Source organism: Doryrhamphus excisus, chromosome 3 (assembly GCF_030265055.1).
Source record: "Doryrhamphus excisus isolate RoL2022-K1 chromosome 3, RoL_Dexc_1.0, whole genome shotgun sequence".
Lineage (NCBI taxonomy): Eukaryota > Metazoa > Chordata > Actinopteri > Syngnathiformes > Syngnathidae > Doryrhamphus > Doryrhamphus excisus.
In genome coordinates this window covers 14,391,414-14,408,154 of record NC_080468.1, presented here as the reverse complement: position 1 = coordinate 14,408,154, position 16,741 = coordinate 14,391,414, and the positions used below count along the sequence as shown (strand labels likewise).

At 40.2% G+C, this 16,741-nt stretch overlaps 1 protein-coding gene and 7 non-coding genes across 13 annotated transcripts in view; 6 read left to right on the top strand and 2 right to left on the bottom strand.

The window, feature by feature from the left end:
• LOC131125001 (microtubule-associated protein 4-like) overlaps positions 1–16,741 on the top strand; it is a 67,108-nt gene that overhangs the window by 33,121 nt on the left and 17,246 nt on the right. For 3 of the 6 annotated variants that reach the window (XM_058066067.1, XM_058066062.1, XM_058066064.1), the window contains 6 exons: positions 4,691–5,049; positions 6,239–6,406; positions 6,662–6,770; positions 8,259–8,318; positions 8,545–8,801; positions 11,061–11,120. In XM_058066067.1, coding sequence (XP_057922050.1) covers positions 4,691–5,049; positions 6,239–6,406; positions 6,662–6,770; positions 8,259–8,318; positions 8,545–8,801; positions 11,061–11,120 — 1,013 coding nt within the window. The remainder of the gene's footprint in view (positions 1–4,690; positions 5,050–6,238; positions 6,407–6,661; positions 6,771–8,258; positions 8,319–8,544; positions 8,802–11,060; positions 11,121–16,741) is intronic. The other 3 variants (XM_058066065.1, XM_058066063.1, XM_058066066.1) reach the window with 3 other exon arrangements.
• On the top strand, positions 13,223–13,294 carry trnah-gug (transfer RNA histidin (anticodon GUG)). The gene has a single exon. It is a non-coding gene; the product is annotated as a tRNA-His (tRNA).
• trnar-acg (transfer RNA arginine (anticodon ACG)) lies at positions 13,384–13,456 on the top strand. Its single transcript has one exon. It is a non-coding gene; the product is annotated as a tRNA-Arg (tRNA).
• Positions 13,525–13,596, top strand: trnah-gug (transfer RNA histidin (anticodon GUG)). The gene has a single exon. It is a non-coding gene; the product is annotated as a tRNA-His (tRNA).
• Positions 13,686–13,758, top strand: trnar-acg (transfer RNA arginine (anticodon ACG)). Its single transcript has one exon. It is a non-coding gene; the product is annotated as a tRNA-Arg (tRNA).
• Positions 14,830–14,905, bottom strand: trnar-acg (transfer RNA arginine (anticodon ACG)). The gene has a single exon. It is a non-coding gene; the product is annotated as a tRNA-Arg (tRNA).
• Positions 14,995–15,066, bottom strand: trnah-gug (transfer RNA histidin (anticodon GUG)). Its single transcript has one exon. It is a non-coding gene; the product is annotated as a tRNA-His (tRNA).
• On the top strand, positions 15,991–16,062 carry trnah-gug (transfer RNA histidin (anticodon GUG)). Its single transcript has one exon. It is a non-coding gene; the product is annotated as a tRNA-His (tRNA).

Genomic DNA, 16,741 nt, shown 5'->3' with positions numbered 1-16,741 from the left:
TGTATGACTTTGTCATTAGTTCCTCAGTAACTACTCTAAATGTATGACTTTGTCATTAGTTCCTCAGTAACTACTCTACTCGCCAGTTTATTAGTTCCTCAATGACTACTCTAAATGTATGACTTAGTCATTAGTTCCTCAGTAACTACTCTAAATGTAAGACTTTGACATTAGTTCCTCAGTAACTACTCTACTCGCCAGTTTATTAGTTCCTCAATGACTACTCTAAATGTATGACTTAGTCATTAGTTCCTCAGTAACTACTCTAAATGTATGACTTTGTCATTAGTTCTGCAGTAACTACTCTAAATGTATATGACTTAGTCATTAGTTCCTCAGTAACTACTCCACCCACTAGTTTATTAGTTCCTCAGTAGCTACTCTAAATGAGTATAACTTAGTCATTAGTAACTCAGTAACTACTCTACTCAATACTGTATTATTTCCTCAGTAACTACTCTAAATGTATATGACTTAGTCATTAGTTACTCAGTAACTACCCTAAATGTATATGCTAAATTTTGCTAATTCCAAACCTTGAAGAAGACCAGGCCTTTGAAGAGCTTTTTTCTTCTCTGATGGAATTGTTGAGGGAGGAATGATCTGCTCAGTCATTCGATGGAGTCGTGCAGTGATAGTAATCTGCCAATGAAACTGCTCCTCCGCTGGGAAGTGATGCAAAGTTAAGGCAGCCAAAAGTGTGAGGAAAGGCACGGAGTAATGAAAATAATCATAACAAATCATAACATAATTCCACTAGGGCTGCTAAGGATCAGCACTCATGACCAATTAAATTCTGCGACATACTCCACAGGCTGTTTGGCACATTGAGTAAGAATATGAAGTTAATCTTTGGCGTTCCCTTGCAGCCCGTTACAATACCAACACTGTATATAAACACTTGGTCTTTTTGCTCAGAAATGTAAGGCCTTCACATTAGCTTTGAGCGAGCAATCATCAGGGAAAGGCTGGGACATTGATTAGACATTCACTGCACTCACGGAAATATAGAGCAGCTATTTTGAGCCGTGTTAGCACACACACACACACACATACACACACACACACACACACCGTTGTGTAGGTGAAGAGCTTCTAATGACGTGATGTTGAAGATTTTAAAGGCACAGTGTCCTGCGTGTGTAACATCATTAGCTAACAAGTGTCACCGGGAATCAGAAGGTCATTAAACAGACGCCGTGCTGCCTTCAGGGCCCACCTAAGCGGCAGTCACCTATGACTACTGGATGTTTTTTTCTTGTGAGCGGTGTAATATAAATGACTACTAATATGATTTGTGTGGGGGCGGCACGGCGGTCGAGTGGTTAGCGCACAGACCTCACAGCTAGCAAACCAGGGTTCAATTCCACTCTCGGCCATCTCTGTGTGGAGTTTGCATGTTCTCCCCTGTGCATGTGTGGGTTTCCTCCCACATTCCAAAAAAAGATGCTAGTTTAATTAGCGACTCCAAATTGTCCATAGGTATGAATGTGAGTGTGAATGGTTGTTTGTCTATATGTGCCCTGTGATTGGCTGGCCACCAGTCCAGGGTGTACCTGATACATGTTTGCATTGGGTGTTAAGTTGCTATGTGATGAATTTAGTGCTGTTGGTAGTGACAACATCATAACTGTAACACTGGTACGTATATTTGCACATTTGGCACCTAGACCTCACAGCTAGGAGACCCGAGTTCAATTCCACCCTCGGCCATCTCTGTGTGGAGTTTGCATGTTCACCCCGTGCATGCGTGGGTTTTTTTCCGGGTACTCCGGTTTCCTCCCACATTCCAAAAACATGCTAGGTTAATTAGCGACTCCAAATTGTCCATAGGTATGAATGTGAGTGTGAATGGTTGTTTGTCTATATGTGCCCTGTGATTGGCTGGCCACCAGTCCAGGGTGTACCCCGCCTCTCGCCCGAAGACAGCTGGGATAGGCTCCAGCACCCCCGCGACCCTCGTGAGGAAAAAGCGGTAGAAAATGAATTAATTTAAATGTCAAGCTACACGGCGATCGAGTGGTTAGCGCACAGACCTCACAGCTAGGAGACCCGGGTTCAATTCCACCCTCTGGTTTTGTTGCAACTGAACCCATAGTTGTGAGTATGAGGTCAAAAATGTCGAAATTCAATCTGACTGAATGTTAATGATCAATATTAAATATGAAATATTAATGAAAATCTTAAAAATAAACTTCATCTAAAAGCGACATTCAGCACCAAGCTGAAGGTTTGATTTCCTAGTCTGCATGGAAAAGCAGTTTCATGCATTGCAGGTTCTAACAATAAAGCTGCCCTGACAGCAGGAAGTGGTGACGGCGTGGCGCGGGCTTCATCAGCGACGTAAATAGAATGATGACACACTCCGGCCTGCCAATCAATTCGACAAGAGAGTAGCAATTTTGTAGCAAGAACAGAAGCAGAGGCTTTGTTGCAGGGAAGTGAAATATGGGATTCTTCTATTTCCCACTGGGGCTCAAACGTAACGTTTTTTCTGTCAAACGCTTGGCTCTCGTCCAATCACAGCAGAGTTTGGGAATCGTCAACCTGTAATGTTGGTAAATGTCATCCACTTACATCCGCTACATCCGACCGGAAGCAAACTAGCAGGGATTTCAGGCTGTTTCAGGCGGGACTCGAACCTCCCACATGTATGTAGATGGACGTTTGAGGAAAGATCACAGAGCAAAAATGAGCACCGAGGGTGATTGAAGGAGAATTAACGCTGAGTGGAAGCAGATGTCCTCTCGCGGCTATGTAACGTCTGATAGGTTCCCATCACCCAAACGCCCGCCTCCCAAAGCCTTCTTGGTGTCTCGCCATCTTCTCTCTCCGTTTCCGTCAGGCATTTGGGAACGACATGGAATATTCATTTTAATACGTATGGACGTAAACATTTAAGGTACACAAAAATACGGTACCTAATCACTACTCATTAGTTCCTCAGTAACTACTCTACTCACTAGTTTATTAGTTCCTCAGTAACTACTCACTAGTTTATTAGTTCCTCAGTAACTACTCTAAATGTATGACTTGGTCATTAGTTCCTCAGTAACTACTCTACCCATTAGTTTATTAATTCCTCAGTAACTACTCCAAATTCATGACATAGTCATTAGTTCCTCAGTAACTACTCTACTCACTAGTTTATTAGTTCCTCAGTAACTACTCTAAATGTATGACTTAGTCATAAGTTCCTCAGTAACTACTCTACTCACTAGTTTATTAGTTCCTCAGTAACTACTCTAAATGTATGACTTTGTCATTAGTTCCTCAGCAACTACTCTACTTACTAGTTTATTAGTTCCTCAGTAACTACTCTAAATGTATGACTTAGTCATTAGTTCCTCAGTAACTACTCTAAATGTATGCCTTCGTCATTCGTTCCTCAGTAACTATTCTACCCACTAGTTTATTAGTTCCTCAGTAACTACTCTAAATTTATGACTTAGTCATTAGTTCCTCAGTAACTACTCTACCCACTAGTTTATTAGTTCCTCAGTAACTACTCTAAATGTATGCCTTAATCATAAGTTCCTCAGTAACTACTCCAAATGTATGACTTTGTCATTAGTTCCTCAGTAACCACTCTACTCACTAGTTTATTAGTTCCTCAGTAACTACTCCAAATTTATGACATAGTCATTAGTTCCTCAGTAACTACTCACTAGTTTATTAGTTCCTCAGTAACTACTCTAAATGTATGACTTAGTCCTAAGTTCCTCAGTAACTACTCTACTCACTAGTTTATTAGTTCCTCAGTAACTACTCTAAATGTATGACTTTGTCATTAGTTCCTCAGCAACTACTCTACTTACTAGTTTATTAGTTCCTCATTAACTACTCTAAATTTATGACTTAGTCATAAGTTCCTCAGTAACTACTCTAAATGTATGACTTGGTCATTAGTTCCTCAGTAACTACTCTACCCACTAGTTTATTAATTCTTCAGTAACTACTCTAAATTTATGACTTAGTCATTAGTTCCTCAGTAACTACTCTACCCACTAGTTTATTAGTTCCTCAGTAACTACTCTAAATGCATTCCTTAATCATAAGTTCCTCAGTAACTACTCCAAATGTATGACTTTGTCATTAGTTCCTCAGTAACCACTCTACTCACTAGTTTATTAGTTCCTCAGTAACTACTCAAAATTTATGACTTAATCATAAGTTCCTCAGTAACTACTCTACTCACTAGTTTATTTTGTTCCTCAGTAACTACTCTAAATTTATGACTTAGTCATTAGTTCCTCAGTAACTACTCTACTCACTAGTTTATTAGTTCCTCAGTAACTACTCTATATTTATGACTTAGTCATAAGTTCGTCAGTAACTACTCTAAATGTATGACTTTGTCATTAGTTCCTCAGTAACTACTCAACTCACTAGTTTATTAGTTCCTCAGTAACTGCTCTAAACTTGTGACTTAGTCGTTAGTTCCTCAGTAACTACTCTACTCACTAGTCTGTTAGTTTCTCAGTAACTACTCTAAATGTATGAGTTAGTCATTATTATCATATGCTGAAGTCAATCACAGGATAAATGAAGGTTTTGCAGGAATCCAGGAATCATATCCCAGGAATCATATCCGTATTCCTTCATGCTTTTTCTACTCCCGTCTGAAAGTCAGGATTGCAAGGATTTGGGTAAACAGGCCGATACTAACTTTGCTTTTCTTCTTTGGCAGTGAAGGCAGACAAGGACAAGCAGGAGAAGACAGATCTCTTCCCCGGAAAGGCGCAGAAAATGGATGCATTTGACAAGAAAGAGGTAGCGGAGCAGCAGAAGAAGGACAACGGCCCGGACAAGAACCTCAAATCTGAGAAGATCCTGAAAGACGAAGACAAGCCCGACAAGGTGAATGCAGAGAAAAACAACAACAACAAGGCCAGCGAGAAGGCGGAGAAGACAGATAAGCCAGAGAAGACCAACAAAGACGATAAGAAGGAGGAGGAGAAGAAGCCGGTTGAAAAAAAAGACGACAAAGGAGGAAAAGGGCTGGCGAAGAGTCCAACGGGCAACGGCGGCCCAGACAGTAAGAACAAGGTGGGTCTCACTCTCATTTCCTTTAGCGAGTAAGCTAATGGTTGTATTGACGGTAGTCATTCAGAAACGCTGATGGGCCAAATATCCGTCTATGGAGGTTCCTTGGGAAAAGGCATCGAAACGGTTGTCTGTGGGCTGTGTTCAGGTGACCCGGTTCTACTTTGACCCCGATGAACTCGATAAAGCAGGCGCTCTTCTTTGTTCTTCCGCTTTTCTCATGCTTATTGGTGCTGGAGCATGATGACGAGTGACTTTATCATTTCTTTTTTATATAGTATATATATATATTTTTTTATAAAATAATATAATATAATATAATATAATATAATATAATATAATATATCACTTTATCATTTCTTTTTTTTATATTTGTTATAAAATATAAAAAAATAAAAAATATATATATTTTATATATAATATAATATAATATAAAAATATAAAAAAATATATCACTTTATAATTTCTTTTTTTTTAATATTTATTATATAATATAATATATATATTTATATATTTTATATATAATATAATATAAAAATATAAAACATATATCACTTTATCATTTCTTTTTTTAATATTTATTATAAAATATAAATAAAATATATAAAATATAATATAAAAATATAAAAAATATATCACTTTATCATTTCTTTTTTAATATTTATTATAAAATATAAAAAATATATGTTTTCTATATAATATAATATAGAAATATAAAAAAAATATATCACTTTATCATTTCTTTTTTTAATATTTATTATAACATATAAAAATATATATTTCATATATAATATAATATAAAATATAAAAAATATATCACTTTATCATTTCTTTTTTTAATATTTATTATAAAATATAAAAATATAGATATTTTGTATATAATATAATATAAAAATATAAAAAATATATCACTTTATCATTTCTTTTTTAATATTTATTATAAAATAAATATATTATATATATTCTATATAATATAATATAATATAATATAGTATAATATAAAAAATATATCACTTTATCATTTCTAACTTGTTTTATGATTGTGATAATTGTTGCTTCCTCCATTGATGCTTCTTGTTTTCTTTTGTTTTTTTCTCTGCCCCCCCCCCCCCATTTGATTTTTACAAATTTCGTTATGTCCATATTTTATTTTCTCCCCCCTCCTTGTGGTTCCTTTAAATTTGACCATTAGCCCGAGGTGGCTGCCGCCAAAACAAACACATCCAAATCCCGCCCATCCACCCTGTCTACCAATGGTGAGGCCGCCTCGGCCAAACGTCCCTCCCCAACCGCCACCCCTGCTAATAAAAAAAGCCCCCAACCCAAGGCGAGGCCCCCAATTGCACCCGGATCTGCAAAGGTGAGTAGGCGACGTGACGCATGACGCATGCTCCATTATGGAATCTAAATATAGATTTGTTTTCTTTGTGGCTGAACTTATTTTGGACTCTATTTTAAAACCCTTTTTTTTTTGCTTCAGCTAATTTTGTCTCCTGCTTTGCACATGACCGACCTTTCCAAACACAAAGAGACAAAAAAATAGCTTTTTTGTACCCAGACAAACACACACACACACACACACAAACATTTCTCTTTCTGGTGTTCTAATTTCCAGACTCCAGAAAGTGGAGCAGCGGAGAAACGCGCAGCAGTGCCAAAGGCCACCCCCAATTCCGCCCCCAACAAGAACACTTCGTCTGCATCTCCTGCTAACAAAACTGCTGGTAAACGCATGCTCATTCCTGGTATCTTTATCCAGGTTCTCACCAAATGCAATCCTATTTATTAGACATGCTGAGTATCCTTTCTGACTGATAGCAGATATTAGCAGCATTTTTACTGTATAAAACCTATAAATAAATAAACCGTTTTTATTATTAGAGCCCTCTCGACATAAAATAACACCCCTATAGTCACCTTTACACTCCTATTACCCAATATAGTAGACATAATAAGAGGCATTTTAGACATAAATAAGGTAAAATAATCATATTAATGGTTATTACTGTAGTGCACCCCCTTGTGGCTGTTGTCTCATAAGTGTAACGCTACTGACACCTGGTGGTCGGTGTAGAGTACTACTCTACTGCCACAGAGAGCCCTCCATTATTAGATATTGTACTACACTTTGAATACTCTATATTTGGATTTTCCTTCATTTTGCCATTTTAATGCTTGAATATTCTTCATTCAGGACATGAATAATAATCTTTACTAATACTAGACCATATTTAACCACAAAAGAGTGATTTATTAATTTAAATATTTTGTAAAAAATGTGATAGAGTGAAAGCCTAATGTAGCAAAGAAAGGAAGGAAATTAAATGGCACCCCCTAGTGGGAAAAAATAATTTACATTTTTTTAATATTAACATTTCACTCTCCAAATGTGATAGTCTCAAGCTCAAATAGATGGAAACCGAGATTTGAATGGGCAAATTCAATAGCACCCTCTGCTGGTGAAAAATGGTTTTACATTCTCCATTACTGTAACTGTACTGGGTAGATCCAAGTCCCCATTGAAGGATAAGTTGAAAATTAATGGATAATTTAAATGTCAGGCTGCACGGCGGTCGAGTGGTTAGCGTGCAGACCTCACAGCGAGGAGACCCGGGTTAAATTCCACCCTCGACCATCTCTGTATGGAGTTTTCATGTTCTCCCCGTGCATGCGTGGGTTTTCTCCGGGTACTCCGCTTTCCTCCCACATTCCAAAAACATGCTAGGTTAATTAGCGACTCCAAATTGTCCATAGGTATGAATGTGAGTGTGAATGGTTGTTTGTCCACTGGTTCGATCCTCATCCTCCATTTAAGGCTGCTTCTGCGGTCCTTTGACATACCGTTCCATTCCATGCAACCTGTCGCTTGGCTGGTGTGCGTATGGAAAACGGTCAACCGACTACAACCCACCCTGAGGTCCTTGCAGTTGTTAGAAAATGACTCAGAATGCATTGTACGTGCACGTGCTACGTGAACGCACCGCTGCAGGCAACGCGTTGACGGCCACCGTACGTTCGCTGTTACGCTTAGCTGCTTTAATACGACAGCAACACTTTGTCTCGCCACTAAGCCGGCAAGCTAAATGAGTCAGACTCTCGCTTTGTGCTTTTTAGTTCCCTTAGAGAATATGATTCATGTAGCATAAGCTGCATTATTTTCACATGAGTAAAAACAATACACATACTGTATGTGTGTTTTTTCCTCCTAACAGCGAATAAAAACAACACGACTGAGAACAAACCAGGAGAAGCCAAGAAACCCAAAGCCACAGGTGAATAACCTCATGCAGGCCATCCTCGGAATATAAAATTCTTACCACTTCCACATGAGACAGGAGGATCATTATTTCACTCTATCATGTGGGACACACCAATGCTACATATCACTTTTATTTCAGTGTGTTTTCACTCACTAAACTAACTAACAGGCCATTCCGTGTTCCTACGAGTCTTGCAAATAGATTCATACGTTGGAGACGTGTCGTCTTGTGTCTGTAGCTCGTCCACGTCCAGCCTCCACCGCTTCTCCCACGACTCCAGCTAACACTGCCAATGGTGACGCCGCTCCCTCCCACCGCCGTCGGGTCATCACCAAGCCTCCCGTCCCCAAGCAAAGCGCCCTGGAAAAGAAACCGCCGGTGCCCCGTGCTCCACGGAACATCAGGCCCATCAACGCTCCGACACCGGACCTGAAGAATGTCCGCTCCAAGATCGGGTCCACCGATAACATGAAGTACCAACCTGGTGGAGGAAAGGTAGGACCTCAGTGATTATTTTGCTGAAAAATGTCCCTTTTATAAAAACGTGTAAGACTTTGATGTACGTTGACGTTAAGTACGGTATCAATAGCATTTAACATAAAAATAATTAAAAACAGTAAAACAATAAGCTTAAACCTGTGTGCAATTGACACAACCATGAATTTGGCCCAATGCTAAAGTGCTAGGTGCTTTAATATGAATGCATTGCAACCAATGATGGGAATAATGGCGTTGCTAACGCCGTTACTTTTTTTCAGTAACGGGTAATCTAACTAATTACTTTAACTGTCAACATAACGCCGTTATCATTTTGGACACCCCGTTACTGCACGTTACTGAAGTCGCCTAAAATTATATCACCAACTTCATAACCAATCTGCAGCGCTGTGAGAGTTTTACAGAGTGACAATGGAGGTGGTGAGATAACCACATAAGCAATGAGGATTGGCTAAGATCGCTTTTTTTAGCCAATCTGAAACTTGGGTGGGCGGGTGTTTAGAGCACATAAGGAATGAAGATTGGCTAAGGTTTAGTAAGATCGCGTTTTCAGCCAATTTGGATGGGCGGGTGTTTAGAGCACATAAGCAATGAGGATTGGCTAAGGTTTAGTAAGATTGCGTTTTTAGCCAATCAGAGAACTTGAGTGGGCGAGTGTTTAGAACACATAAGCAATGAGAATTGACTAAGGTTTAGTAAGATTCCGTTTTCAGCCAATCAGAGAACTTGGGTGGGCGGGTGTTTAGAGCACGTCCAAAGTGCCGGGTAGTAGATACTACGATACAGCATAGCAAGAGATGAGTGAGGAGTTAGGAGGACCTTAGTGAGAAGACAGCGTTTGCCAAATGGAAGTACAGACACAACTTTAACCTCGTTGATGTCAAAGGTAAAATATACATTATGTCCACGACTTGTGTGAGCAACTTAAAGCCACAGAAACACCTGTTGACTGCAATAAATGCAAACCTCTGTAATGGTACCCGTCTTTGCTGCTTTGCTGGGGGGGTAGTTACTTTTTTACTGGTAACTCGTTACTACTAGTTACTTTGGTAGTGGAGTAACTCAGTTAGTAAGTCAGTTACTTTTTTTGAGAAGTAACTATAACTAATTACTTTTTTAAAGTAACGTGACCAACACTGACCATTCACACAATAACAATAACAATGTTGCTGTAGCTTGGTTGACATGCAACTCACATGTGAATGAAGCCTTGTTGGCCCTTTTAGGAGGTTTTTTTAGGAGGCCCATTAGATTGTGCATGATGGACAACAAAAAAGTGCACTTTTATGTTGAAGTCGGAAGCGAAAATTCTTACATAAAAGCTGGAGTTAATTACCAATGTTTTGTTTGAATAGAAGGCAGTTGCATATCGATCTTGTTTTGTTCCATTTATCACCTTCACTCTTCACTCCACTCTGGTACTCCCATCCTTCCTGCAAGTGGTACTTTTACACCAGCAAACCTCCAATCATCAATTTAATTTATCATTGTGCACTTGCTTACCTTGCTTTGGGGTCTCTTCACTGCTTTGGGAACAATTCAGCTTGCTCTCTAACTCAATTATTGTTATTGTGTGTATTTTTGACTTACAGTATGTGTCCAATGCGTTATATTGAGTTAATAAATACTGTTTTTTCAACCGTGCCTTTAATTCCCTAAAAAATTGAGAACGAGCTTTATAATCTGGTTCCAAAATCTGTAAAAATGTTGTTTTACTTCAGGAAGTGCTCCGCTTCATTGAGTGTTGGACCATTTTGTGCTATCACAGGGATGAAATACTACACTTGCAGCGATAAACCAATCAGAGAACAGTACGTAATACGTATGTATCACTGGTTCCGGACCCGACCGCGATAAGTGGATTTCCAGCAAGTAGTATTTAATATGAATAATAGATGCAATATTTTGGTTTTTAGAGCATAGAAAACATGTTTATGACTTTCCAAATATGGGTTTAAACATTATTAGAGCCCTGTGGATGGGAAGTAACACCCCTAGAGTCACTTTTACACTCATTATTTGTCTACATCACATATTTTTGTTGTGGTGTATCCTGGTTTAGGAATAAACTTGTGTGTATTGACGTCAGAAAAGTGACCTTGGTTGTAGTATTAGAACAGAATACTGTACACCCACCCCCCCGCAGTCATCTTTTCCACCTTCCACAGCCATCCACCTGCTCTGTGACCCTTTGTGTTGTGGCGTGTGGTTGGTGGGTCAGAGGTTGTATTGACCACGGGGTGGTTGTCTCCCCAGGTTTCTTCCACACAGAACAACAAGACTTCAGATCCCTCCAACCCTTCCACCAAGGCCAGAGTGAGTCCCCGCCATCCACATGTTGACTTGTAAACACCACGACCACCTCCCTCGTCCCCTTCACATCCACCACTTGCACCACTGGGTCACACATAGAATTTTTGGTACGGCGGCGCCTCGGTTCCCGTCATGGGTCCGCTCCAGAAGGTCCGACTTTAACTAAAACTGACTGTGTCAGGCACATTTCAATGCAATAAACAATCACAGCAACAGCTATTTAATGTAAGCGTCTGAACCAGCATGTATATTTTTGTATTAATATCTAATGTTAGATCAAGGTCGTCACGCATAATGGGAACTTTTTTATTTTTATCTTTATTTTTAGAGAATATAACATCAAAGGTTCTCCCATTTTTGGACATTTTTGACAGAGCAGGAATGCAGGTGAATCACAAGCATGACGCCTGGATTAGCCTGCTGCTGTTTTTAAGGTCATTGTCACTTCATTTTTTTCTCCTATTCATGACACAGAAACATATTACATGTGTCCCGTGAGGTGATCCACGTGGTGACACGCATTGCGGTCTCTGATGAGCAGTCCAGTGTGCCCTGCACTTTTAAAGGCAATGATAGGCCATCATTTGATTGGTTAAAATTACACTCAGCTGTGTTAATCACGCCTTCTCTCCTCGCTCTTTGCCACTTGCGCTGGTAGAGGGAAGGAGGTGTGGGTGCGCCAGACTGCGCCGTGTGCTGGCCACACCTATTGCGTGTTTGAGGCTAATCATGTCGATAGTGAAGGTAAAAGTAACCTTAAATGTTCTTTTATCCCATGCATTTGGGATTGTAAACGGTTTTCGTGTTTACATTTTTGGCTTTCTGGAACAGATGAATGGGATTGACATGACTTGAGTCGGACCTTCTGGAGGAAACGAATGACGCCAAACAAAGTTCCACCGCACAATTTAAAGCTAAGACCACAAGTGTTTTTCAGTTAATAGATAAATAAACAGGACTAAGAGGTTAAGGCAGCAGTATTGTCGGCCCCATCGCTATGCTATGATTGGCGGCAATATTTAGTCTTTATGAAGGGCCTTAACTCAAGATACTGTAAATACACAACGTGCATGGAAGGAAATACAGAAAATTAATACCTCAAAGTCAACTGAAGGTTGCAATGGAAGCGATCTAATGAGGAAAACGACTCAACGGTTCACTTGTCACCGTCTGGTCTGAAACTAATTAACCTCCATAAACAAGAGATTACCTTATAGCTAATATTTCAGAATTTTTATTTATTTATAGTTACAATTACATGGCAATTTTTTCAAATACTTTTCTATCATGATTTCATTTTTATGTTTTTTTTGCACCATTGAAGTGTGTGTGTGTGTTTGCCGCTTACTCTGTGTCATGCAATGCTGTCTCCGCGCTATACCTGCGTTAGTGTTATCATTCCCATTATCATCCCGGAGAACGATGAAAACAGAGAAAAAGATATGAACAGTCACCCCCCCCCCCCCGCTCAATTGTTATTATCTCTCCCTCGCTATATTGCAGATTTAGTTAGTTTAGTGAGTGAAAACACACTGAAATATAAGTGATATGTAGCATTGGTGTGTACCACATGATAGAGTGAAAAAAAGTATCCTCCTGTCTCATGTGGAAGTGGTAAGATTTTTATATTGCGGGCTTGCTAGCTATCAGTCAAAAGTAGTCCCTGCAGCATAAGAGTTGCAATGTGAATAATTGGAATTTAAAGGTGACCACAGGGGTGTTATTTCATATTTCTAGGGTTTAAATAATGGTACAAAAAGCATATATATTTACAAAGTCATAAACAGGTTTTGTATGCGCTAATTTAAAAAATATTCATATGTTAACATGGAATTCGATATAGAGGAAATTAATTTAATGCAGTCGGGTGTGGAACCAGTTAGCCGCCATAAAGGGTGGTTGACTGTACGTATAATAAGTACCCAAACTTGTATTTAAAGGGAAGTATGATGAGATAGTGGGGCTAGTTGCGCAATGGATAACGTGTCTGACTACGGATCAAAAGATTCCAGGTTCGACTCCTGGCTAGCTAGCCATAATTCTTTATAGACCATGAAACAACATTTTTTGAAATATGAGTTTCTGGTGTTATTTCAAGCTAAACAGCCGTGATCGTATAGTGGTTAGTACTCTGTGTTGTGGCCGCAGCAACCCTGGTTCGAATCCGGGTCACGGCATAGGGAAACCGCCGAAAACATAGTTTTTAATATTGTCTGAAAAGAATTCTCGCCAACTCAACCCGTTTGGGAAGTACGGAAAAAGTGTAGGGCTAGTGGCGCAATTGATAACGCGTCTGACTACGGATCAGAAGATTCTAGGTTTGACTCCTGGCTAGCTCGCCATAATTCTTTATAGACCATGAAACAACATTTTTGGAAATATGAGTTTCTGGTGTTGAAGTTAAGCAGCCGTGATCGTATAGTGGTTAGTACTCTGCGTTGTGGCCGCAGCAACCCCGGTTCGAGTCCGGGTTACGGCATAGGGAAAACTCTGAAAACAGAGTTTTTAATGGTGTCTGAAAAGAATTCTTTCCAACTCAACCCGTGTGGGAACAACAGCAAAAATGTAGGGCTAGTGGCGCAATGGATAACGCGTCTGACTACGGATCAGAAGATTCTAGGTTCGACTCCTGGCTAGCTCGCCATAGTTCTTTATAGACCATGAAACAACATGTTTGGAAATATGAGTTTCTGGTGTTGTTTCAATCTCCGCAGCCGTGATCGTATAGTGGTTAGTACTCTGCGTTGTGGGCGCAGCAACCCCGGTTTGAATCCGGGTCTCTGAAAAGTTAGCTTTTAATGTTGGCTGAAAATAATTCTCACCAACTCAACCTGTGTGGGAAGAATGGAAAAAACGTAGGGCTAGTGGCGCAATGGATAACGTGTCTAACTACGGATCAGAAGATTCTAGGTTCAACTCCTGGCTAGCTCGCCAAAATTCTTTATAGACCATGAAACAACATTTTTAGAAATATGAGTTTCTGGTGTTACAGTAAACCTCGGATATATCGGATTCAATTGTTCCCACTGGTTTTGTCCGATATAAGCGAAATCCGTTATATGCGTATACTGGAAAATGTCTGTTGTACGCATATATCGGATTTATATCCGGTATATGCGTAAATCGGATTTTATCCGTTATAAAAAGGCACTTCCTTGACAATTTTTCCAATGTACCTGGACGCGCAGGCAACGTTGCAAACGCTGCAAATGACATCGTATAGCGGCCTATCACGATTCGGCGAATCGGAGCGCCACGATGCGGCCATCCGATATATGCGAGGGAAATTTAATGGAAATGCATTGGAACGGGACTGGAGATTTTGTCAGAAATAGGCGAAATCCGTTATAAAAAATCCGATATATGCAATGAATTTTTATTGGAAATGCATTACAGAAAAATTGGTTCTTTTTTATCTGTCCGTTGTGAGCGAATTTCCGATATATCCGAGTCCGATATATCCGAGGTTTACTGTATTTCAAACTCAGCAGCCGTGATCGTATAGTGGTTAGTACTCTGCGCCACTAGCCCTACACTTTTGCCATACCTATGATTTCAGAGGTTTCCCTATGCCGTGACCCGGATTCGAACCGGGGTTGATGCGGCCACAACGTAGAGTACTAACCACTATACGATCACGGCTGCTGATTTTGAAAAAAACACCAGAAACTCATATTTCCAAAAATGTTGTTTCATGGTCTATAAAGAATTACGGCTAGCTAGCCAGGAGTCGAACCTGGAATCTTCTGATCCGTAGTCAGATGCGTTATCCATTGCGCCACTAGCCCTACTATTTCATCAAACTTCCCAATCGGGTTGAGTTTATCAGAATTCTTTTCAGACAACATTAAAAGCTAACTTTCCAGAGGCTTCCCTATGCCGTGACCCGGATTCGAACCGGGGTTTCTGCGGCCACAACGCAGAGTACTAACCGCTATACGATCACGGCTTTGTAGCTTTGAACAACACCAGAAACTCACATTCCGAAAATGTTGTTTCATGGTCTATAAAGATTTATGGCGAGCTAGCCAGGAGTCGAACCTAGAATCTTCTGATCCGTAGTCAGACGCGTTATCCACGGCATAGGAAACCTCGGAAAAGGTAGCTTTTAACGTTGGCTGGAAAGAATTCTCGCCAACTCAACCCGTGTGGGAAGAACGAAAAAAATGTAGGACTAGTGGCGCAATGGATTACGCGTCTGACTACGGATCAGAAGATTCCAGGTTTGACTCCTGGCTAACTCGCAATAATTCTTTATAGACCATGAAACAACATTTTTTTTAAATATGAGTTGCTGGTGTTTTTTCAAAATCAGCAGCCGTGATCATATAGTGGTTATTACTCTGCGTTGTGGCTACAGCAACCCTGGTTCGAATCCGGGTCAGGGCATAGGGAAACCTCAGAAAACAACGTTTTTAACATTGTCTGAGAAGAATTCCGATAAACTCAACCCATGTGGGAAGAACGGAAAACACGTAGGGCTAGTGGCGCAATAGATAACGCGTCTGACTATGGATCAGAAGATTCTAGGTTCGACTCCTGGCTAGCTAGCAGTAATTCTTCATAGACCATGAAACAACATATTTTGAAATATGAGTCTCTGGTGTTTTTTCAAAATCAGCAGCCGTGATCGTATAGTGGTTAGTACTCTGCGTTGTGGCCTCAGCAACCCCGGTTCGAATCCGGGTCACGGCATAGGGAAACCTCTGAAACGTTAGCTTTTAATGTTGTCTGGAAATAATTCTCGCCAACTCGACCCGATTGGGAAGTAGAGTAGTAGTGTAGGGCTAGTGGCGCAATGGATAACGCGTCTGACTACGGATCAGAAGAGTCTATGGAAATGTGAGTTTCTGGTGTTCTTTCAAGCTTAACAGCCGTGATGGTATAGTGGTTAGTACTCTGCGTTGTGGTCGCAGCATCCCCGGTTCGAATCCGGGTCACGGCATAGGGAAATTTCAGAAAACATAGTTTTTAATGTTGCCTGAAAAGAATTCTGATAAACTCAACCCAATTGGGAAGTATGAAGAAATAATAGGGCTATTGGCACAATGGATAACGTGTCTAACTACGGATCAGAAGATTCCAGGTTCGACTCCTGGCTAGCTCGCCATAATTCTTTATAGACCATGTAACAACATTTTTGGAAATATGAGTTTCTGGTGTTATTTCAAGCTAAACAGCCGTGATCGTATAGTGGTTAGTACTCTGCGTTGTGGCCTCAGCAACCCCGGTTCGAATCCGGGTCATGGCATAGGGAAACCACAGAGAACATACTAGGTTTTAATGTTGTCTGAAAAGAATTCCGATAAACTCAACCCGATTGGGAAGTGTGATGAAAAAGTAGGGCTAGTGGCGCAATGGATAACGTGTCTGACTACGGCTCAGAAGCTTCTAGGTTCGACTCCTGGCTAGCTAGCAATAATTCTTTATAGACCATGAAACAACATTTCTAGAAATATGAGTTTCTGGTGTTATTTCAAGCTAAACAGCCGTGATCGTATAGTGGTTAGTACTCTGCGTTGTGGCCGCAGCAACCCCGGTTCGAGTCCGGGTCACGACCTAGGGTCACCTCAAAAAACATAATTTTTAATGTTGTCTGAAAGAAATTCTGACAAACTCAACCC